Below are 25,701 nucleotides of genomic sequence, written 5' to 3' on the forward strand. Positions count from 1 at the left end.
ATTGTGTTGCTAAGAAGAACTGAATGATTCACAGTTGATCATCACAGTACTGCTCAGTGTACTGTGTACAATGTTTTCCTGGTTCTGCTCATTTCACCTTGCATCACTTCATACAAGTCTTTCCAGAATCTTCTGAAATCTGCCTGTTCTATTCTCTTACTTTTAGAGATCAATCAAGAATCAGATATTTGTTTGTTTGTTTATTAAATATCTCTTATATGTCTCAGACACTGTGCTTGGAGCTGGGAATACCAAGATAAAAATGAAACTTTCCCTGTCCTCAAGGAACTTGAATTCCATTATGGAGACATGATGTCTACATATAAGTATATGTAAGACATAACGATCCAAAACAGACACAAAGTGACCTTGATTAAGGAGGAAATGTCTATTAAGAGGACCAAAAAAGATTAAGCCAAGTCTTAAATATTGATTAAAACATCTCCTCCATTATATCAGGTGGAATGGATCACAGAGAAATGTTCTCTCCAGCTCCCCTCAAGACAAATGAAGTTTTTCAGCTTCCTAGTAGACCTGATAGTTTTATACTCTGCCTCTCTAAGTCATCATTAATATTGCTCCGAAAATATTCTTCCTAATTACCTGCACAAAAGGCTCCAGTGGCTTTTTATTGTCAACCAAATAAAGTACAGATTCTTGGGTTGGAATTCCAAGTTGATTCCAATCTGACTTTCCAGCTGTTTCTCTGTTGACATTCTATTCAAGGTTCCTAGAACACATTTCACCCTCTTCCCATCTTCTCATATTTGTACATGATTTTCCACAGGCTTGAATGTACACTGTCCTTAGCTCTATAAAAATGTTGCTCTTTCTCCAAGTCCTTGTTCAGGTGCCATCCATCTTCTTTAGGAATTCTTCCCAATGTGAAGAGATTCCTACTTTTATCGTCTAATCTATGACAATGCTCCCTTTGATTTCCTCCATGTCTTTAATCATAGTTTAATTTGAATTATATTTGCATGTATCTGTTTCACTTGCCCCTCTCCCTAGATGGATAATAAGCTCTTTGAGGGCAGGGATAATGTCATTTTTCTTCTCTTAATTTTCAGTGTTAGTGTAGTGCTTTGTACGTAATTGGTGCTTGTTACATTTTTGGTTAATTAAATTGAAAGATGAAAGCAAATTGTGATAAAGTTAACATTTTCCACAAGTTAAGATATTTTCCCCTAATGAATTATTAGAGAATCATATGAATATGTATTCAAAATCCTACACATATTTTGGAAGTGTATTGGAATTTTCAACATAAATTTTCTTTATATTTTTATAGTGTGATAGTAAATGTGAGAGAAGCGATCTGAGTCATACCCCAACTCTGTGTGTGTATGTGTATATGTGTGTATGTGTGTGAGTATGTGTGTATGTGTGTATATATGTGTGTGAGTGTGTGTTTATGTGTGTGTATGTGTATGTGTGTGTATGTGTGTATATGTGTATGTGTGTGAGTGTGTGTATGTGTGTGTGTATATGTGTGTGTGAGTGTGTGTATGTGTATGTGTGAGTGTGTGTGTGTGTGTGTGTATGTGTTCCTGTAAAACAGTTTATTAGGCTGGGGACAGTGTGATTTTTCAGAGGCAAACGCTATATAGCATCTAATCCCTTGAGTAGCTCTCAGGAGGTATCTCTTCTATGTCTTGTGATTCTGTCCTATCATGTCCATTCCCACCCCACTCTAGCCTAAAATGACTCTGTTGTCTCCTAACGCATCTGGGGAGGGACACATCAGTTCACCCACAGAAAAGGACTGGGATAATTTGTCCTAATGGCAATCAAGAATATTTGGAAATACTTAAGAGTTCTATTTTTCTTTGACCACTCTAAGCCCTAGAACCTTCATAGCTTACAACTTCCTCTTATCCTCTGGACTTGCAGTAATTCTTGAATCTATTTTTAAAGAAATAGATATAGAGAAATAAACTCTTTCAATAAAAGTGGTGTCCTTTGTAGACCTATTTATTTTATTTTACTCGGCACAGTACCTGGCACACTGGAGGAGCTGAATATTTTTTTTTTATTATTGAATGGAATTTTGTACATTTTAAAGCATTATTACAAGAAGGGATCCATAGGCTTCACCAGGCAGCCAAAGGGGTTGATAACAAAGAAAAGCCTCCCTAGTGTCTTCCCAAACTATTTCACGTTATCTTAATCTATGAACTTTTATTGTATGATCTGAGACCTGTCCTGGGCTAGGACTACTTAAAGATCCCCTCTGCCTTCACCATCGTATATTTTGCAGTATTTCGTCCTTTTGTTCAGGATGATGTAGGTGTGCATGTCTGTTTAAACTCTTTGTTCTCACAAATTTTAGGGCACACAGAGTATTATGGACTGGAGGAAAATCTCTCTGGACTGTATCTTCCAGAAGGTTGTGCTGCAGCTGTACATTATAGTAACATTACACATCCTGCTTAGTTAAGTGCATTTCCAGTACACATAAAAGACAGCTGGAGTCTCATGGTGGAGCTGTGTGGTGGTGGTGCAGGGAGGGGAGCATGGAAGAGAGAAGAGGAGGAAAAATGACAAGTACTTCTAGACCATGGCTAGGCTAGCATGCTTGGTGGTTACAGTGTGAGGAGAGTTCAAAACCTGCTAGACTGCTATAGATACACCAAGAAAAGCTAACTGCATTCTTTCTATAATGTTCCTTTATTGGTGGGCTGAGAATCCAAACTCCTAAAATATCCCTTTGAGCAAATTCCCTTAGTAGCTTTCTGTGAGTGAATGGATGTGTCCCTCTCCTGTGTTGGGAGGCAGAGACATTTGGGATGGCAGACATTAAGGAGTAAGTACAAGCCTTATTAAGAGTTGTTGCCTTTCCTTATTAATACCTTGCTATTCTAGTTCATTGTTATTTTGCTATGAATTCATACATCATCTTTTTGAGCCTGATTTAAATAGAGCTTGAACTGAGAAGCAGAGCTGTGAATTTGAACAGAACAGTAACCCCAACAGAACCATGAATCTAGGTGCACCTGAGATGGGGCCATAGTGAGAGGAATCCTAAATATACTATTATATATTTGGATTGTCAAGTGTTTGTGAAAAGTAATGATAAGTGAGGGGTGGAAAGGAAAGGAATAAGCCTTTGAATATTACTTACCCTGTGCTAATAATTAATAATGATAACTAACATTTATATAACACTTATGTAACAAATACCGTGCTAAGCACTTTACACAGATATTTTTTACAAATAATATATACTTTATATTATCTACTTTAGAGATAATCTCTCATTTGATCCTCACAACAATCTTGTGAGGTAGGTGCTGTTACTAACCCTATTTTAAAACAGGGGAAACTGAGGAAAATAGAGATTAAGTGATTTATTCAGGGTCAGGTAGCTAGTCAGTGTCTGAGCCTGGATTTGAGCTTAGGTTTTCCTGACTCAAAGCCCAGTGCTCCATCTACTGAACCACCTAGCTGCCTCATTAGGTTCCCAAACTCTTTTGCATAGTGCACTTAGGGCTTATTGGAGTCAGGCTTTACATTTTGTTTTTCATTAATTTAGTAGCAAATAGACAGTTTTGATGTGTCAGCAGTCATATAGAGAAAATGAAAGATAGCACATGAACATCATTTATGTATCCTGTGGTACTGGAGGAAGGGTGTTAGAACAGGACTGTCTCAATGTTCTTTCAGTCCAGTCACAACTTTTCATATCGCTTCAGCAATAGCAAGCTTTCACTTCTTTACAGGCCAGGATCTGGACTCATAATTTAGGACTCATAATTGATCTTTGAGATGGAAGTAGCTTGGGGAAGAGTGTGTATGTGTGTGTGTGTGTGTGTGTGTGTGTGTGTGTGTGTGGACATGCACACATATATATGCATGTGTCTATTCACATATGCCCATCTGTATAGATATGAAATTTAAAACTTATGCATGTATTTATATTATATATATGTGTATACTGTATTGTTACATGTATACATTATGCATTATATTGTATATTTTATATGTCTATTATATGTGTATTTATATAGATACATTAGGCTTTTTTCCTTCTTTGATCATGCTTTAGATACTCCAGTATTTTAATTGGTGGAGAAACAGGGAGTTATATGCTTTGAAATCATTGGACATTGCAAATTGGTTGATGAGGTAAAAAAGAAGGAGGTTGGTGAAGGGTAAGAGGGAGTCTGGTTCATCCCCTAACACACCACGTGCGAATGTGGACCTACTTGAATTGGGTCTACTTGAGCTGGGGTGGAATGAGAACTTACATAAACCCAGATTGTTTGATAGTAAGAAGGCTGGGAAGAAAAGCTTCTTATAGTTGAAGAAAGTAAAGTTTAATCAGATAGCCAAAGTGGGAAATTTGAGAAGGTACCATTAAGTCTATCCAATATCTAACTACATGACATAACTCTTAACTTTCCCAAGCCAGGCTCCAACTTTAAAGGATGCTATCTGTGTGCGATAAAGAGATTAAAATTCATTCATGCCTTTTTGTTCAGTATTTTATATGTTTCACATTTGTGAAATGGAGAAGTGTACAAGTACAAATAAGAAACTAAAGAGTCCTAATACACATGTTATAAATTATCATATTTAATCCTCACACCAACCCTCTATTTAGGTAATGAAGTATGATCATTCTAATTTTACAAATGAGGAAACCTAAATTCACTGAGAGGCTAAGTGATCTTTTAAAAGCTACATAAATAGTGACAGATCTATGTCTATTTCTTTTACATGAGAATTTGCCTGATCTTCTACTTGATAGTGCTTTATTATCCAGAAAAATTTGTATTTATGTAATTATTCTGAACATATTTTGTATATTATATTGGCATATGCATATATGCAATATGTATATGTTGTCTCTCCTGGTAGAATACAAGCTTTTCAAAGGAAGAGAGGGGTGTTTTTGGTCTTTCCTTGGCACATAGTAGGTACTAAATAAATGCTTGTTGATTATAACTCCAAGTCTGTTATGTAAAGGGTTCTTTACTTCTTTTTATGTCAGGGACCCCTTTTGCAGTCTAGGGAAGCCCATAAACCCTTCCTCAAGGTACTGTTTGTAAATGTATCAAATAAAATACATAAGACTGCAAAGCGAACAAATTATACTGAAATACAGTTATCTAAATATTTTTTAAAAGCTCGCTTAAGCCCAAGGTAAGAAAGCCTACATTATTACTACATTGTGCTCCAATAAAAATGCTGTGGAGATACAAAGTCAATTAGTTCATCTGAAAATCATAATTGTGTTACTCTTCAACAGATCATATCAATAAATGATTTGGAGACTTTGGGGACTGGTAGGAACTGGATATTCATTTATATCTGTATAACTCATTGAGTTATTCTCACAGTTTCTACCACTGATAATAATTTATCATAGTGATGGCCATTTGTTGTCAGCTCCAGTACATATTGGAAACAGTCTTCAGGTCTTTCAAACTAAATTGAGTTCAAATCTCTCAGGGAGACAAATAGACAAGGATATCTCCTCCTTTAAAACGTATGCTGATATTTTTCATCACACACAATGAGAAGAGGGGGTTGGTTTCTGACCCATCTGAGACTTGATTACATAAATCCTTCAATACTTTACAACCAAAGAATTAATTGCTTCATAGCTTGTAAGAATGTCAAGAGGCATAGGCAGTTGTCTCATAATTCCCAGTGACCTCTGGAATACAAATGCTAAGTTTCTGCCACTAGTGCATACACCTGCACTCTGATCAGCACAGAAGCTGAAAGGAAAAGTGCACAGTGGGCTAGACAAAGGCATCAGCTGATTGCTGCGGCAGATTGTTGTACGTATGCTGGAAGCGATTCAGAAATTTTAAGAGGAAAGCTCATTATTCACTTTCATGGGTGTGACTGATGTGGCTAGAACAGTTCATTAGAGAATTGTAGTGTCAAATGTGATCAAGAAGATGCTGGAGGAATTATTTTCAGCAAAATTGTCACAAACTAATAACCTCAAAAGAAGTAACATCAAATCTATAGTAATTAAAACTAAATCAATGACAGAAAGGCAGAAACAATACACCAGGTAAAAGTCTTATGCAGTAACACCAAAGCTGAAATGCATAAGGCTCTTACATTAGCCACCTCAACCAACCATTTGACAGCTAAGTGACACCCATTAGATTCAGCTATGGTCTCTACTACCCCATTCTCTCCTGGCAACAATTCATTCTCAAATTAACCCCCTGCCATTCCCCATCCCCAAGTGGAAAATTGCTAAACCTTATTAAATAAAGAGTGCATCCATTGGGGAGGAAAGACAAGGTACAATATTCCAGAAAGGGCTAAGAAAAAGGAGCTTCTGTGATCAGGGGAAAGGGATCTAGGACAACAGCAGTAGGAGGAAGAGGGAAATCAGAGGTAAATTCCTTAGAATATGACAAAAAGATCTACAGCAAAAATGCCAAGACTGTATGACTGGAATTGCTCCCAAGTAGTAGAGGCTCTGAAAAGAATGATAGGTTTGAAAGCCACATTCATGTGTGAAATAAAATTTGTCAGAAGAAAAGCAAAAGATTACAACTTTTGAAGATTTATAGACAAAATAACTACCAGTGATTTGAGTGTTTGAATATAAGTGTAATCATTGCTGGAAAGGATGACAAAGGAAGCTGTGTCTTCAGGAGAGAGCCATGTCTCAGGGAAACCTGGAAGATGGAAGGAGTAGGCAAGGAAAAACTTTAAGATAAAAGCAAATTAGTGGCCTTTGGACTACACGTTCCAGACCACAATGTGAAAGAGGTAAAGAAAATTTGAGGGGAATGAGAATAAGGCAATGGGCAATTCTAGCTAAACCCTGAGGGGGAATTCCTTGAGGAAGGAGAGGGAAGGAGAGAAGCTTAGGATGGTTTGAACCAACTGTTCTTGCTGTGAGACTTTAATAACTACTCATTTCTAATGTCTAGATGATTAACTGGTATCAACTGAAAACCCTGGGAGAAATATTCTGGTGAGGGAGGTATTAGAAAAGTAGCCTTGTTCTCTTAGGGTGCCTTAGAACCTTGAGGACCATGGTAACCAACTTCTGGGAAAATATCTTGCCAATGAGAATTGTGAGTTGAAAAAGTAGCTCCAGGGAATTTGACATGCATGTTTAAATATCTTTTCATTTAAATATCATTATTTTTCTATTTGCTCTGTCTTCTTATATGTGTTACTCTCTTTTCCAATTCTTGCCTTTTTTAATTGGCAATAGTAAAGAAAATACCACTAGTGTTCCCAAAGTCAGCAGTTTCTTGCAAAGGACACTGGAATCTTTAACACTGAGTTTCCCTTTGGTGGTGATATTTCCTCCCATGTGGATAATCAGAAGAGGTACTAACTGACTCTTGGGAAGTTCTTTGTTACATCTTGGATACACATTCTGGGAAGAAAGCCTCAAATTTCTATTTTGATTTTTAGCTTTCCTCTTAGCAGGGATTTCTTCTACTTTTTTCTTTTACCTCTGACTCTTCTTGGATTATATCTCAACTGTCAGCACCTACCAGTCTATATTATCCTTTATTGGAGGGCAGATAGCTCCCTTCTCTTTGTGAAAGACTTTAAATAATTTTCTTAACTTCAAGGGTTAAATAACTTTTCTCCTCTTTGTGATGTTCTCGTGCCTTCCAGTCTCTTGACCCATGTCAAAATGCCTCTCTACATTTTCAGAACTTTTCTCTTCTTTGTTTCCCTTCTGAAGCCTTTCTATTTTTCAAGAAATTGGAATGGTGACTGATAACTTTGAGAGTCAAAAGGCATTTTGGGGGTTCTTGATCTTTTCTCTGAAGAGAAAACTCAGCCTGTACTTTGAATATAAATGGTAGGCATTTGACTGGGGAAGAAATATGGACTTTGTGCTATTCAGATGACTAGAAAATTCCCCTTGTTCTCTATACTGCTTGTAAATGAGATCTCCAGCCTTTTCTTATTTTTCAGAGATGTCTTCTCCTTCTCTTTTGTTTAGCTTCTCTTCACTCCTTTATAGCCATGCTCAAATTCTTTTCCATTGTCTCTCCACACTTTAACCCTTTCTCATTGATTGGTTATATTAACGTGGTCCTCTCTTGTCTGAATAAACTCTTCAGGAAGACCTTCTCTTTTTCCCGTTCATTCAAGTTCTTCTCTTTTATCCTGGGTCCTTCTTGATCTGCTTCTTATTCTACTAGAAGACCCTTAAAGATCTTTCCAGGATTAAATCCTATAGTCCCTGATATGAAAGACTGGAGCTGAATAGAAAATTTGACATTCAAACAGAAGATTCAAGATAATCCTAAAAAGGTAAATAAGAAAGAGTAATCATAAAGGACTCAATGAAGTTAAGCTGTTTATTTTCCTTTATGAGAAGATGACACATATAACTCCTAAGAACTTTATCATTAGTCAGATAAAAGGAGTCTACAAAGATAAAGGGCAGGGATGTAAGATGATTACATTAAGATGATCTCATAAAAATTCAAGGAGTAAGAAACAGGGATGAAGGCAGAAGGGAGAAGTAGAAGTGGGAAAAGTTCTTACATAAAAGAGGTGCACATGGATGAACGTTTATAGTGGAGGGGAAAATAGAGAGTAGGCAATATTTAAATCTTCCTCTCATCAGAATATAAGAATTGGTTCAAAGAGGGGAGAGAGAGAGGGAGAGGGAAAGGGACAGAGAGAGAGAGAGAGAGAGAGAGAGAGAGAGAGAGAGAGAGAGAGAGAGAGAGAGAGAGAGAGAGAATGAGAATTGGGCAAAGAAATCTGTCTCACCGAACAGGGAAAAAGGAAGGGGAGGAGGTGGTGAATATAGAGTGGGGATCATAAGAAGGAAGGCAGATTAAAGGAGACTGGAGTCTGAAGCAAAACAGACTTTTGAGAACATAGAGAATAGAAAGGGAAAGAAGAGGAAGCAGAAGAAAATGGGATGAAGGGGAATACATTTAGTCATCATAGTCAAATGTGAATGGGATAAGCTCATCCACAGAACAGAAGCAGATAACAGAATTGATTAGAAACCAGGATGCAGCAATCTGTAGTTCAAAACAGATTAAAATAAAGGGCTAGAGGATAATCCGTTATGCTTCAGCTGACAAAAAAAAGGCAATGTAGCACTCATGCTGTAGACTTTAAAGAGATAACCAGGAAAACTACATTTTGCTAAAAAGTATCATAGCCAATGAAGTAATATAAAAAATCCTTGAGGGCAAATTTCTGTAATAAAGGCTTCATTTCTCAAAGGGATAGGGAACTGAGTCAAATTTATAAAAAAAGAAAAGAGCAATTCCCCAATTGATAAATGGTCAAAAGATATGAACAGGTAGGTTTCAGAAGAAATCAAATCTGTCTATAGTTTGGAAGAATGTTCTCCATCAGTATTGATTAGAGAAAGTAAATTAAAACAACTCTGAGGCACTTCCACACACTTATCAGAAAGGACAGATGCTGGAGGGGATGAGGGAAATAGGTAGACAAATAAACTGCTGGTAGAGTTGTGAAATGGTTTATTCTGCAGAACAATTTGGAACTACGCCCAAAGAACTATAAAACTGGGCATATCTGTTGTCCAAAAATACCACTAGTACATCAAAAGCAAAGAAACTATATGTACAAAAATATTTATCACAGTTCTTTTTGTAATGGCAAAGAATTGGACATCGAAGGCATGCTCATTAATTGGAGAATGAATGAACAAGTAAAGCCAGGTGATGCTGCAGTAGTTCTTATCTTTCTCCAAATGAATTTGGTTTCCATTTTATTGAGTTCTTTAAATAATTCCTTTAATAGTTTGATTGGTCTTGAAATGAAAATGTAAATATATTTTGGTAGTATTGTCATTTTTTAGTATGATCTAGCATATACACTGAATATTTGACAATTTAAATTGTGTATTACTTTTTTAAAGGGAATTTTGCAGCTGAATCTTTACAAATAGTGAGTCTGCTTTGGTAGATGGAATTTTTAGTTTAGTTATATTTTTGTTGCTTGGAGGTGCATATAAAGTCAAATAATCTCCTTATGTTGAGGTTTTTGGAGTTTTTTGGGGGGTGACTATCTAGATGTTTCCAGTATCTATTTTATTAAACATCCATTTTCTTTCATTAATAATTAGTCTTAGGTCTGCAAGGCATGTCATTTTGGGGTACATCTTAAACTCTTTTGCTTTTCAGAATATATTATTCCATTTCCTGCTCTAATTTCTGGTGGGTTCAGAATATTCTTGTGTTACTTGAATTTTCTTCTCTTTGTATTTGAAAGTTTTTCTTTTTCTGGATGTTTATAGAGCTTATACTTTATAATTGGAAGTTTTAAATTTAACTGCCATATGTATTAAAGTTTGAAGCATAGCTTTTTGTTTGTTTGTTTTTTTCTGGAGGAGACCTGTTGATTCTTTTTTTTTTTTCCTCATTTTTTTAAATTTATTTTTCTTTTGTTTATTTATTTATTTGACATTCATTTTAACAAAATTTTGGGTTACAAATTTTCTCCCCTTTTATCCCCTCCCCCCCGAAACACCAACCATTCTAATTGCCCCTGTGACCAATCTGCTCTCTCTTCTATCATCCCTCTCTGCCCTTGTCTCCATCTTCTCTTTTGTCCTGTAGGGCCAGATAACTTTCTACACCCCTTTACCTGTATTTCTTATTTCCTAGTGGCAAGAACATTACTCGACAGTTGTTCCTACCACTTTGAGTTCCAACTTCTTTACCTCCCTCCCTCTCCACCCCTTCCCTTTGGAAGGCAAGCAATTCAATATAGGCCAAATCTGTGTAGTTTTGCAAATGACTTCCATAATAGTTGTGTTGTATAAGACTAACTATATTTCCCTCCATCCTATCCTGTCCCCCATTACTTCTATTCTCTTTTGATCCTGTCCCTCCCCATGAGTGTCGACCTCAAATTGCTCCCTCCTCCCCATGCCCTCCCTTCCATCATCCCCCCCACCCTGCTTATCCCCTTATCCCCCACTTTCCTGTATTGTAAGATAGGTTTTCATACCAAAATGAGTGTGCATTTTATTCCTTCGTTTGGTGGGATGTGATGAGAGTAAACTTCATGTTTTTCTCTCACCTCCCCTCTTTATCCCTCCACTAAAAAGTCTTTTGCTTACCTCTTTTATGAGAGATAATTTGCCCCATTCCATTTCTCCCTTTCTCCTCCCAATATATTTCTCTCTCACTGCTTGATTTCATTTTTTAAAGATATGATCCCATCTTCTTCAATTCACGCTGTGCACTCTGTCTCTATGTGTGTGTGCATGTGTGCATGTGTGTGTGTGTAATCCCACCCAGTACCCAGATACTGAAAAGTTTCAAGAGTTACAAATATTGTCTTTCCATGTAGGAATGTAAACAGTTCAACTTTAGTAAGTCCCTTATGACTTCTCTTTGCTGTTCACCTTTTCATGGTTCTCTTCATTCTTGTGTTTGAAAGTCAAATTTTCTTTTCAGCTCTGGTCTTTTCATCAAGAATGCTTGAAAGTCCTCAATTTTGTTGAAAGACCATTTTTTCCCCTGAAGTATTATACTCAGTTTTGCTGGGTAGGTGATTCTTGGTTTTAGTCCTAGTTCCTTTGACTTCTGGAATATCCTATTCCATGCCCTTCGATCCCTTAATGTAGAAGCTGCTAGATCTTGTGTTATCCTGATTGTATTTCCACAATACTTGAATTGTTTCTTTCTAGCTGCTTGCAATATTTTCTCCTTGACTTGGGAACTCTGGAATTTGGCCACAATGTTCCTGGGAGTTTCTCTTTTTGGATCTCTTTCAGGCAGTGTTCTGTGGATTCCTTGAATATTTATTTTGCCCTCTGGTTCTAAAATCTCAGGGCAGTTTTCCTTGATAATTTCATGAAAGATGATGTCTAGGCTCTTTTTTTGATCATGGCTTTCAGGTAGTCCCATAATTTTTAAATTGTCTCTCCTGGATCTATTTTCCAGGTCAGTTGTTTTTCCAATGAGATATTTCACATTATCTTCCATTTTTTCATTCTTTTGGTTTTATTTTATGATTTCTTGGTTTCTCATAAAGTCATTAGCCTCCATCTGTTCCATTCTAATTTTGAAAGAACTATTTTCTTCAGTGAGCTTTTGAATCTCCTTTTCCATTTGGCTAATTCTGCTTTTGAAAGCATTCTTCTCCTCATTGGCTTTTTGAACCTCTTTTGCCAATTGAGTTAGCCTATTTTTCAGGGTGTTATTTTCTTCAGCATTTTTTTGGGTCTCCTTTAGCAGGGTGCTGACCTGCTGTTCATGCTTTGACTGCATGTCTCTCATTTCTCTCCCCAGCTTTTCCTCCACCTCTCTAACTTGATTTTCAGAATTCTTTTTGAGCTCTTCCATGGCCTGAGCCCATTGAGTGGCCTGGGATACAGAAGCCTTGATTTCTGTGTCTTTGCCTGATGGTAAGCATTGTTCTTCCTCATCAGAAAGGAAGGGAGGAAATGCCTGTTCACCAAGAAAGTAACCTTCTATAGTCTTATTTCTTTTCCCTTCTCTGGGCATTTTCCCAGCCAGTGACTTGACTTCTGAATATTCTCCTCACACCCACCTTGCCTCCTGATCCTCCCAGCCAGCACTTGGGGTCTGAGATTCAAATGCTACTCCCCAGCCTCAGGGCTTTGGGCAGGGACAGGGCTGCTATTCAGTGTGAGATTAAGGTCAGGTGCTCAGGTGGGGGCAGGGCCACCTCTCAGGCTCAGTTCCATCAGGGGGTTTATGCAGAGACCTTCAACAATGGATCCAGGTTCCTGCCTGCTTGGGGAGCCCTGGTCTGCTGCTGCCTCAGCTTCTGCCTCCTGAGGGGGCCTGAGTTATGGGGGCACCCCACTCCCCTCTCAAACCACCAAAGAGACCCTCTCACCGACCCCTGTCACCTGTGGGTGGAGGGACCCGCGTGGCCACTGGAGATCCCATCCCTGAAGCCTGCTCGGATCTGCTCTTCTCGGCGCCGCGGCTGCGGCAGGGCTGGGCTGGGCTCCACGTCCGCAGCGCGACAGACCTTTTGGGAGAAGTTTGCAGGTCCCTCTGGAACAGAAATCTCCTTTGCTCCAGTGTTCTGTGGCCTCTACTGCTCCAGAATTCACCGTGAGTTACTTTATACAGATGTTCTATGGGTTGTGGGTTCGGAGCTATGTGTATGTGCGTCTTTCTACTCCGCCATCTTGGCTCCACCTCCCCCCCCCCCGTTGATTCTTTAGATGGAGTTTTACTATTTTTTTTAAAATCTGGAAGTCATGTGAATGATTTTTTATTCTTTCTTGCTTTGTGGCTTCTAAGTTTTTTGACTTGTTATCTTTCCAGAAAAACTTCTATAATTAGTAAATCATCTTGATTTCAGCAATGATGTGATTTTCTGGTATAGAGGTTATATTTTCTTTTCAGTATTATTTTAACTTCTCTTCCCCATTTTCCTTATTTTTATTTCTCTTCCACATTTTCCTTCAAGACAATGTATCTCTGTTACCAAAATGTTGTTTTAGCCTTCACTTCTTTGGAGAAAGTCTAATTATGGATTCAATTTTGTACTATTCTGCTAATTGTTTCTGCCTTGAAATCCTCAATTCTGTCATTGTTCTCATCCAAATTATCTAAAGGCTCTGAATTGTATCTTGAACCATTCTGGAACATCTCAACTGTGGTTCTGTGTTCTCTTGAGAATTCAGAGAGTTCTCTATTTCATCAGGTGCTGGTTCAGTTTCCCTTGTCTTGCAGCATTTATTTAGATATATTTACCTTTTTTAGAAGTTATCACTCATCTTCCCCTCTTTTTATTTTTAAGTATATTCCCTTTTGATTCATCTGTTTGTGTTTGGTTTTTCTTTTTCTGATATCTTTGGGAGGTTTAATCTTTGTTCATGATATTTTCCTTTCACTCATTATCTGACTCCTTCTCCTTCAGTAATGAGTTTACTCCAAGAGATGGACCTGAAAGCTATTCCTCTCACAATGGGAAATTTACTTTTCTTTGGGTTTGATTCCTGCTCCAAGTCACATCTGGAGAGGTAAAACTGGCTCAATATGTATACCATTTTCTTAAGGTATAGTATAGTCTCACATGCTAATACCCTGATCCAATGCACTTCATTATCTAGATCTTTGCCTAGGCAAAATCAGTTTCTACTCTTTTCTGTAGGCTTAGGGGATGGTCAGATGGTTTTCTAGAAAGAGATTCTGGCACTTTGTTGTCTAACCAAAAAGTTGCCCCCTGGCTGTGTCATAGCTGTGCTAAGCAAACCACAGTTCCACACACTCCTGCCTATTATACTTAATCCTCCTCATGTGCCATGGCAGATTGTGCTCTGCTACTTAGTGCCACAGAGTGGTGGGGTAAGGGAAGAGGTGGTATGTGCTAGTAAACTAGAACAACAGGAAATTTCTTTGCTGGAGAGGTGTATGGAAGCTTATGGGGAAGGAGTGTGTAGAGCAACATATTGACCACATTCTCCATCATTAACTCATCAACTTGTTACCTTGTTGGACTTCTTGGGTTTTTGTCCTGGGAAGAGAGCTATAACTGCTTAATTTCTGGTGTATAATTCCTCTTTAGATTTTTTTGGGGAGAGGGAAGTTAATGGGAACTAGAAAACAAATGACCCATACTACATCTTGTTGACTATATGTCCTTTCTATTCAAATTCAGTTTCTATCCTCACTGTGGCCTCTTGCGGAGTAAATGGAAGACGTAGATTAAGTGACCATGTGAATAATAGGTAACAGAGAAAAATAGCCTTTATTTATCCCATATGAGTATAAGATGATAAATTTAATGAACACAGGAAATAGCTATTATTTTCTTAAAATAAGATATTCATCAAATTGTAACCTAAGTATTAATTCAGTAGATAGGTTCTATTGAAATGCCTGAGGCACATAAAAGTTAAAAGATAGGGCCAGGTTCCTTCCCAGTTAATATCAGAAGCAGGATTTGAAACTAGGCTTTCCAGATTATAAGCACAAACTTCTATCGTTTATGTAATACAAACTTTGTAACCCTATAATTTATAATAGTTCCTGTAAAATAACTATGCAAAGCCCAAGTATAAAAAGTTATCATGTATTGCCTGTACACAAATGACAAGGTAAAAGTACTGTAGTAAAACACACACACACACACACACACACACACACACACACACACACACACACATACCAATAGCCTGTACAGCATCATAGAGGAAGACAAAAAGAACCATTGTATTCATTCAAATATATCAAACAGTGTGTTGAACACAAGATATTTCATTGGCTTTTAGCAAACATTACAAGATAATTATTGCCAAAGCTCCAATGAAGGAAATAATTAAAACATTAAGCATTTTAAAATATTTCTTTAATGGCTTTAAGCAATAAGCAGAAAATAATGTAGATCAATGTATAGTAATTGAAAGGAAATAGAATTATCCTCCATTCAAAATCCACTCTAAATTGCCAGACTATGGGAAATATCGAATATCATGTCTACCAGAAGCCTGAAAATCTACAAAATCATTTTTGTTATGTGTTACTTTGGAAGTTCTCTTAGCTAAGAAGATAGTGGTGGCATGAAACCTCATGGGCCTTAGTATCCTTAGTCTTCTGCCTTATTATAAAAAAGAAAAGAAAAAGAAAACTTCTTTATAAGCAAACAAGCCAAGTTAACAAGATTTAAAAGGAGTAAACTAATGAAATGACTACATTTCTTGCCTAAAGTACAGACTCGAACTTGAACTGTTCTGAAGTTTTACAAATACAATTTCTGTCCTTTCTGTTGTAAAATAACCCAATAATTCAGCTATGCTATTCTGTTCATTATAGATTCAGCTTCAAAATTCGCATTGCATTACATAGGCCTAATTCATTTAGACCATTTGTTTTAGGATAGTACAGAAGAAAGCCCCATAGGCAAAATAATCAGCAGTTAATTTCAAAGAGTAGGTGGTTGGAAGTGGTGAAGGGTTTTGGATACTTGAACTATCCTTCAGAGACATGTGAAGCTGCACTCATTCCTAATTTTTCTTGATATTCACTCCCTTAGGTGTCCTCCTTACATATAGTTCAAGAAATTGAGATTGTGTTTGCTTTGGGATATGAGACAATTTCATATTTCTAGCATGAATCTATCTGTGAAATGAATAAGCCACTATTTTGGTGTGTAGCATAAATTTCTAACTGATTTTTTTTATGTGGAATATTGATATTCAACTCATTTTACCAAATACCTGTAAGCTTGTGTAAATTCTACATATCTTTTTTTTTTTTTTAATCTTCAGCTTATTCTACGATTTCTATTTATGCTCCATTCAGCTGAGGCTAAGCAAGGGGCTGGCAGTCAGTTACCAGTCATTGCCCTTTACTTGCCATCATAGTTTTCCCTGGTTGCTTAACTTCTCAATAAGGGGAAGTAGGGTGCCCAATTCTCACATTCACTGACTCTTAAGCCCGACTGCAGCAACTCTTGGGAAAGTTGCTATTTTATAGAAAAAGTTATGCGCTCAAAGTCTTAGGGATTCTCCCTGTCAAGGGAAATAAAGACATTGGGGGAATCTTTGGGAAAAGCTCAGCTGGTGGAATAAACATTCCACACAGGGAGCTGAGAAAAGTAGGAACTCAGTCTATCATTCATCTCCAAGTCATCTGCCATTTTGAAAGTGCTTCCTTCCAAGTATGGCCCATTATAACATCAGCTTTTCTAGTTCAGCATCCAATTAAAAACTTGGTGTCATGATATAGTATAACTCCCCAAGTCTTATGGTCAAGAGGAAGCAGTTGAAAAGATATATATAATGTTCTGAATGGCAACTAGAATGATGACTGAGCATGACTTAAGGGGGACACCTGTTGTCAAGGTTTACAAAACATTAACTTGAGTGTGGTATAGTACATAAAGAGGGGATATCACAATCAGAAGCACCTGGGTTCAGGTCTCACCTTGATAAATATGCACTTAGTGACCCTGGACAAGTGATTTAAACTTCTACTTTCCCTCAGCCAACTTTCTAAAATGATAAACTACAAAACAAAATCACAGATTTACATTGGTAGATGGATTTTCTTTGGCTGGAATTCCCTATTCCAAGTCAGAGACTCAGGCTTCCTCTCCATCCCCAAATATGTATTTATCATAGTGCCCTTCTAACTCTTTAGCCCTTCCCTTTCTTACAAAACTGCTTATTTCAGCTGCCTGATGTAGATAGACAGAATAAGTATCCAAGGAGAAGTGACAAGTCAGGAAGTCAAGGGTAATATATTCTGGTAGAAGTTCCATTTAGAGGGTCATTCCAGGCAAATGATTGCTTGGGAGTGAGGGGGGAGTATCTCAAACTTTACTCTATGTACAGCCTATGCTTGTCTGCTCCGGCCATACAATCTCTTACAATTTAATAATCAACCATTTTGCAGTCATGCAGTTGACTGAAAGATATATAAAGCACAAGATTATAGTTATTGTTAGTTGAGTAAAACAAATTCACTTGAATAAAGTACTGTTTTAGATCTCTCCCTCCGAACAAGCATCTCCCATGTAGTTGTCAAAATTATAAAGATACCGTCAAAGATGTAACAAAAATAACTGTTATTAATATTGTGAGATATAGAAAAAGGGAATGTGTACTTATCAGTAGCATTTGTTGCTGCCATGGAGGATGTCCAGTTCAAAGCAAAAAGTGATTCCTTTTGGATACTGAGTTCATCCAGATGTTTCTATATGCAGCTGACAATTTGATTATTGTAGAAAGCCATAAAATACTGAGGTCCATGATATTTATTTTTTTGTTTGCTCTGACTTTTTTACATAAAGAAAAAACATATGGAGAGAGAATGGCTATTGTTCAGTCTCTGAGAGGTAGATGGATAACACATAGATCTATCCTTAACAGATATTACAAATGGAAAAGAAGAGGGATTCAGAGATGAGCATAAAAAGGAGAGAGACCTGAATTGACTTTAGGAAATTGTAGAGCATTTTTATGCACCCAAATTTTTTCCATGAAACAAAGGTTTATATTTTTAATGTCATTATTCTGACCACGCGTGTCATGGCATATCATGGTCTCTAAAGGGTTAAATCTAAGAGTTTCTCAATAGTGGAGAGATTCTTATTAGGTAGAAGCAGGATGCCACACATTACAGATGAGAACTTGTACAAGACAAGTATTATAAATAATATCATTATAGAGGGAACACAGAAAAAAATGATGGGATGGTGACTCAGCAAGAGTAAGGAACAACCAATGGATATTTCATGTGCTCCAATCCACTCTTGTCAACACAATTTCAAGAGAGCTAAAGCACATTGGGTGGAATGCTACCAAGCATTCTTGGGAGGCTCTGGAAAGAACAGCACAGAATGAATAGCCATTTACCTTCTACCTCATTGTAGGGAGTATCTATATTGATAAGAACAGATGCACTGAATGACTAGAGTATCCTTTTTTCTAATTAACCATTGGCCATCTTTTTCAACCAATCAACCAACATTAATTAAACATTTACAATGTGCCAGACACTGAGTGAGGCTTTGGGAAAACAAAGGGAAAAAATGAAATGGTTCTTGTCCTTAAGCATCTTACCTTCTACTTGAGGAAATAAGAGGTAAATAAAAATATCAACATATATGTGTGCTTATGGAAAATAAACACAAGGTAATTTTTGTCAGGAGGGAGGAGGCACTGGCACCTAGGGAGATCAAAAAAGTCTTTTTTTTTGAGAGAGTCAAGATGACAGAGAGAAAAAAAAGAATTACAGTTGAGGTCTCCTTGACAAAACATCTCCAAAAAGATCTAGAGAATATATCAGACCAAAGCATGACGGGGAAGTCTAGAAAAAGTCACAGTGCATCATTTGTCCAATACTGGTTAGCATATGGAGATAGGCCAGGATGTCTATGGACCCTGGGAATGGGGTTGGGCCAGAAGTGTCATCATGCATGAGTATTTCAGTGCCCAAGGAAAGGCTGAGTATCAGGGCAAGAAAGAGGTTCCAGACCCTGTAGTAGAGAGTACCCTAGCACATCCAGGATAGCCTGCTAACACAGATTCTTTGATCTGCTTTTCTAAAGTAAAGACTGCTTCTAAGGGGTCAACAATCTTACTTTCATTACAAATAAATATAAAGAAATGAATATAGAAAATACAAACAGAGAAATTAGCACCGAGATTCAACAGACAGGGCTTCAACTGCTAACAAAGTAATACAACCATCTACATATACTACCAGACTAGGAGAGCACCAACACCTGAGTAGTCAAGGGGCTCTTAACAAATTACTACTCAGGGTCCTGTCCAAGGAATCAAAAGGTCCTTCTCGTGAGCAAACCTCCAAAGCAAAATATCAACCTCAGAATACGTATACACTTTTGGCTAATAGATTCAGAACCAGAAGGCATCACAAGCCTCCTGACTCAGTGCCTAATAAGCTTAGTACTAGAAGATGTGAAAACCTTCCTACAAACAAGTCTCCCTCTAAGAAAGATCCTCCTCAAGCAAGTTCTTCCCCCAGTAGGCTCTATGTGACACAAGGTGTATCAAACCTGTGATTGAAATACCTGTGTACTTTAAGACCTGGGAACACAGCTCCTTTTCCAAGGGAAAAAGGGGAAATGTCGTAACACAAGCCTATTAATGGATGGGAAAAATCTTCATCTTCCATTAACATTACAGACCCAAGGCAAGACACCACCAGACTCACACCAGGGCTTTGTGATGGGGAAAGGTGAAAACTATAAGTTTTGTTCCCCACTACTAAGTTCAGGGTCACATATCTAGGACAAAGTGAAAAGACCTCTTGGGGAAGTTACACAGAAAGGGGATGGATGGTTTTATTAGTAGGAAGGTCCTTGGTGTTATAGCTCAAATACCACGTTCAGTGCAGGTTCCCATGCTAGCACCACTCTAAATCATGAAATAAAACAAACTCTCCACATAGAAGACAGAAACATTTATTCAGACACCAGAAAGCCAAATCCCAATATCAGAAAGCCAAATCCATCATAGTAACAAAGAAATCTATATACAATAGCAATGCAGAGGGTAATACCATCCCCAAACCCTCCTCTGTTAGGCTTCCCACAAACCAGCTCTCTTAAACAAATCACAAACAAATTCTCTCACTCACTCCAGCCAGCTACCTTTCTCAGCCCTGATCACTCTCTAATTGTCTCTCAGCTCTGCTCTAGGTCCTGTTTCTGTTCCACCCCTCCTTCTCTACCCTATCCTGTTCATGTGACTTAGACTGATATGAGTCAGGCTTCCATGTGACGAAAGCAGGTCATAAGGCCCTGTATTAGTAGATGGGAAAAATCTTATTAAGAAGCAAAATTACATTAATAATAAGCAAAAATGTATTATCAATATAAAGACAAATGAAAGAAATATCTCCTGATTGAAGTAGAGGACTCAGGAATGAGAGAAATATTTTTTAGACATAGCTAAGGTAGAAAGTAACTGCTCCCAGTGCCCTACACAATGCTCTAGGACTAAAAGGAGTTGTCACTCTACATCAGGGAAGGAAGCTTTGATACCTTGGAGGTCTGCACACCCATGTTGAGATGAAGCAGAAAAGAACAAGATTGCATTTCATAAAATTATTGGCCATAATATTAAAACAAATTTCTTAATAAGCTACATCACTTGTTTTAAGCAATAAATATTTTGGCTCATCTGTACACCAAAATACTAAATTTAAGTTGGCACCATTAAAATGTGATTTACTTAGGCAAGTTTTCAAATTTCCCCTAACATACAAAACCATTCCAACTGGAAAATCAGTCTTATTTACTTTGCCAACTTGGAGCATATGTATTGTGAATGAGATGGCATTATGTGAAGTGTTCATTAAATTTAGAACTAAATTAACATCATTGAAAAAATCCAGCAGCAAATTAGGAAATTGGATAAGTAAAATCACAGTTCAGTATTTCACCAACATTGGTTGTTCCTCTTGAAAAGTAATTATTTTGTTAAAAAGGTGTACATTAATGAACACAATTGAAGGACTTTTGGTGGCCTTTGTGGAAAACAAGGCTCTCATTTTCATAAGGTTTTAAATTTGGCTAGAATACTACAATAGTTTTTTTTTTTTTAATTAGACTTTCAACACATTTTGATTCACTAATTGGATCTAAGTTCTAATTAGATTCCTTATGTAACTAAGAATGACATACCCCTGAATATGTTTAATGTGCTTTTACAGTTGAATCTCCATAATATTTTAATATGGGAAATACAAGATTTGCTTATGTTAGGGCTATATTTTACCCTGTAGCTACAACTGGAGATAATTCTTTTACCTAATTTAGTATTTTTGGAGTTTTAGGGAAGCAGAAAATGGGGGAAAGTATACAAATTATTTAAGAGATGTATTTAAAAATATATATATCTGTGTTTAGCACAGGGCCTGGAACACAGTAGACACTTATGTTAATTGACTGAATAACTAAAACCAGGCTTCAAAATCCCCTGTATGACTGAGCAGATCACTGCATTTCCCTGGGCCTCAATTTCCTATATCTAAAGTGACGTGGTTAGACTAAATAATGTCTAAAGTTGCTTCCAACTCCATGTCTGAGATCAAAAGGTCCTAATGAGGAGGTTTGGTGACATTTTTTACTTTTGCAAAATGATAAATGGAATAAGAAAATAAATCATAGTCCGGACACAAAAATATAAATAACCAAATGACCTCATAACCATTGAACTAAACTTATCCTTGAAATGGCTCAAGGTCTTAACATTCCTGCTGAGTGAATTGGAAATAGATTTCTGTAGCTCAAGGTCCAGGGAGCCAGCAGTGAAGGGGGAAGCATCACGTTCTTCCCAAGGCTTGCATGACTACATTCCCTTTGCAGTTTGGCTACCTGAGCAGCTTTCCATTGATTCCAGTCACATCGTCTTATTCTTATTCCCTGTCTCTGAACTGAGAGCCATCAATTTCCATTCCATCAAGATTTATAGGCACTAATCCTGAAACTCGTAGTGCCCAGATTTGGATATTACCAGAGCTAGGTACACTGGGGTGTAAGGAAAGAATATTGTAGTGATTAAAAAGCAGTGAATCAGTGAAAGACCTTAAGGGTAAAGCTCATGCCAAAGTAACCCCAAGAAAACTGAAAGTCCTGAAATAAGAAAAGTAGGTAAATTGGGTTTCCCATGTACTGTATGTTGCAAATCCTTTGACAGTCAAGTCACATGTTCTTTTCTTTTATCATCTGCAAGCAGCTCTTTTAATCACCCAAGAAATAACTAGTCTTTTACTATTTTTAAAGCAGTATAATCTGATTAAATTTGATATAACTTTTAAAATTCTAAATATTTCAAAAAAAAAATAATGTGCTAGAATTGAAACTGTGTTAAAATTATATGAGCTGTAGTTTTTCTAATTAATGTATCACTGAGCTAGAATTCTATGACAATTATTTGTAAGGGTTTCTCATTATGGTTAGATCCTCATAAACTATTCTAAAACAATTTATATTGACTACTGTCCTTGACTGTACAAGATCATGGTATTTAAAGTAAGAAAATGGCATGTGTGATTGTTTCATTTGCAATTAAAGAAGTAAAACTTATACTTGAACCTCTCTGTCCCAGTATTTCTGAGACATCCTATTCTGCACAATCTTCGAAAAGGTTCATATACGGGTGACTGCTGTTGTTTGGCATGCAGAAAGGTGACAAATGTTATTTTCTCTTATAGCTTGGCTGCTGGAATCCTGTCACAGGTCTGAATGGTTCATTGACAGACAAAAAACTGGAAAATAACATGCGTGGAGTGGTTCTCCGTGTAGTGACTGTGCTGGTAAGCTGAGCTCCCGTATTATGAGTTTTGTTTATCGGTTATCTACAAGAACCTCCTTTTCTCTTTCTAAATTTGTACGTTATTGTCTCCTAGGGAAATGCAAAGATGTTTGTAACTATACCATTTAACCAGTGTCCAGTCAAAGTATTCTTTTCTTTGGTATCAATTCTACTGATTTCTATTAGGCCCCAGAGAAGGTTTTTCCCTTTTCATGGTCTTTTTAAATATGTTCCATTTCTCGAAATTTTTCTCTTAGATATCTATTATATTGCATGTACTTTATTCTGAGAGTGCCACAGTATCATTCTACTACCCTCAAATAAAATCTGCTAGCTTCTCATTGAAATATTATGAGATTATGAGAGTACCTTTGACATGATGCTGCATTTGGAATATGTTAAAAATTAACAAAAAATAAGTACTTAATTCTGTGAAGTCATTTCTTTATTCTCCTATGTTTCAAAACAGAAAATACTCTTCTCTCAATAGTAAGAACTCTTGCTGAAATGAACTTCGGCTGTGTTTGTCCATTTATCCTGTGGCACTTTAGGGTACTTTTCAAATTGTCTGACAGGTCAGCATGAATATATTTTTTTTTTCAAAAAAGCCACATTCTTCCCTCAGAGTATAAACAAATTACAGTTAGTAAATAAGAGAGCCTTTTTCCTCCATGTTAATGCTAAGTGGGTCTTCATTAGACTCTCCACATAGCAGCAATAACTGGCCTTTGTGCTCAATTTCATAGAAATTTAAATTGTTTCCACAGAATTGTTTTATGATAAAACTGTTCTGCGAACATCCTCTCTCAAAGGAAAGTCAAAATGTCCTCTGGTCCCTTTTTTCATCTTCAATAATGTCATTCTGTGGTCTTGCATGAGTAAGCTTTTTAAGAAGCATTCTCCTATCAAGCAATGATGTTTTTAACCTGCTGTGATATAGATCCTAGCATATCTAAACAAAACTATGTGTATGAATTTATACTGATGTGGTAGTAAATTGCATGTTCTAAAAATAGCAGGCAAAGTTCGTCTTCATTAACTAGGTACTAGCAAAGATGACATTCACAACAGGTAATACCTAGAGTTTTTTTTCTTTTAAAATTATTTCTAAATAAAATTACAATCAGTAGAAGTGATTATAATTTACCTTTATCCTCATGCCCTAGGATAACATCTGGAGAGTCTTAGTGGAGGAAATTGACTCACTCCTAGGTGCTTTTTCTAATATTCTAAAGTTCCTTAATCTTCCTCCTTTCCACCAGTTTGTTCAACCTCAAGGTTGGAGGCACGTCTCAAAACTTGGGAATTCTGGGTAAAATCCTCAGTCAGTACAACAGATACCTCCACCTGATTTTGCCCTATGGGTGGAGTCAAAATGGACTTAGTATTCATATCAATATATGGGCCACACACACACACACACACACACACACACACACACACACACACACACACACACACACACCCCTCTAACACACACCCCAAAACTCCATACATATAGATCTCCTTTAGTAGATTACACCCAACTATGTCAGAAGCCTGGGAGAAGTTAAGATTCTGCAATCTTTTAAAGACATCTGGGGATAAGGGGCTTACTATAATCTGAGGCATCCTATTCTACTTTTGGATGGCTCTAAGTGCCAGAAGTTTTTAATCTCCCTGAAACTTCCACTGATTGTTTCTTCTGCTTTCTGGGTTCAAGTTAAGAAACTGAATATATATATATACAAAGGCTGTAATGGCACTGATTGCTGGTCCTTCCTCTTAGGACCAGGCTAGTTGCACTCCTGTGCAACCCTCCCCGACCTGGTCTCTTTCCTTTGCCATCATCAGCTCAAGAGCCTACCATCTGTGTTGCCTAGCCTCCCATTTCTAGGGACCCAGGAACTAACCTCGTAGTTCCATTTAACCAGTTAATATTGGTTAACTTTTACACATGAATATCTGCTTCGAAGATAAAGCAAGAGTATGTGCATAAAATTACTTTTAGTTCCTTGTGGGAATAATGTGGGAGGAGGAAGGGAAAATTAAGCTCATAACTTAGTTCATTTCCTAAATAACATTAGTCCTATGAAATACAAATCCAAAACTTGTCTTTTGCTGGACTGCTTGGTGACCCAGCTTTCTTAGGGCTTTGTTCCTAGGCTGGCTGCAATATGTAGCCTGCACTCCTGGGTGCTCTTGTCTCCATGGCTCATATTCTAGGCTTTATCAGACTTTATCTCCTAACCCTAAAATGCAAAAGAGAAGAGAAAAGCAAAAGACTGAGGCCCATTTCTTGTCTAAAGGAGAAGGTTATGAAGGAGATGACTCTGGCAGAGTTGCCTTGGAGCTAGTTTCTTAGAGCTTGAGAGACTTAATTATTCAATGTTCAGCAAAAACATTTACACCTTGGAAATTGGCAAGCTACAAATAAAAGCCTGATTTATAATTTTATTGATTGTCTAGAGTTAAGAAAGTGATGGAGAAAATGTTTGTAATAAAGTTTAAATCTAAAAGTGTCATTCTATACTTTTTTTTGAGAGCCAGTTGTTAATCATTTATCTGCACATCCTGTTAGGCCCTTCCCCTTTTACCTAATTGTATGAATGAAAAAGTCACTTTTACCTTCAAACAGGAACACAGTAAATATACATGTCCTTTAAATTTGTGGTTAAGCTAGCATATAATTATTTAAAATAGGTTCTTATTAGTCTACTTCTCTAAGTCTATTTCTTTAGTACATCATTAATTTTCTGGTAATTTTATTTTCTCATTTTTAAAACCAATTTAGTAAAGATTTGTTGATTTTATTAATCTTTTGGAAGAAAGCACCTTTTATTTGTCTTTTCATTCCTATAGTTGTTTTTTTTATACTTTATGTTTCTCATGTAATTTTCAAAATTTCTTTTTAATTCCTTGTATTAAGTATGTAAATTTATTTTTAATATTTATTCTCAAATTCTTTTTTCTTTTTTTATTAATCT

The 25,701-nt window shown here is 37.0% G+C and overlaps 1 protein-coding gene across 3 annotated transcripts in view; it reads left to right on the forward strand.

The window, feature by feature from the left end:
• The window catches only part of GRID2 (glutamate ionotropic receptor delta type subunit 2), a 1,741,897-nt gene that overhangs the window by 1,293,582 nt on the left and 422,614 nt on the right, over positions 1 to 25,701 (forward strand). For all 3 annotated transcript variants that reach the window (XM_072624913.1, XM_072624914.1, XM_072624915.1), the window contains one exon: positions 22,635 to 22,736. In XM_072624913.1, the coding sequence (XP_072481014.1) occupies positions 22,635 to 22,736 (102 nt within the window). The remainder of the gene's footprint in view (positions 1 to 22,634; positions 22,737 to 25,701) is intronic.

The sequence above is a fragment of the Notamacropus eugenii genome, chromosome 7, assembly GCF_028372415.1.
Source record: "Notamacropus eugenii isolate mMacEug1 chromosome 7, mMacEug1.pri_v2, whole genome shotgun sequence".
In the NCBI taxonomy this organism is placed as follows: Eukaryota; Metazoa; Chordata; class Mammalia; order Diprotodontia; family Macropodidae; genus Notamacropus; species Notamacropus eugenii.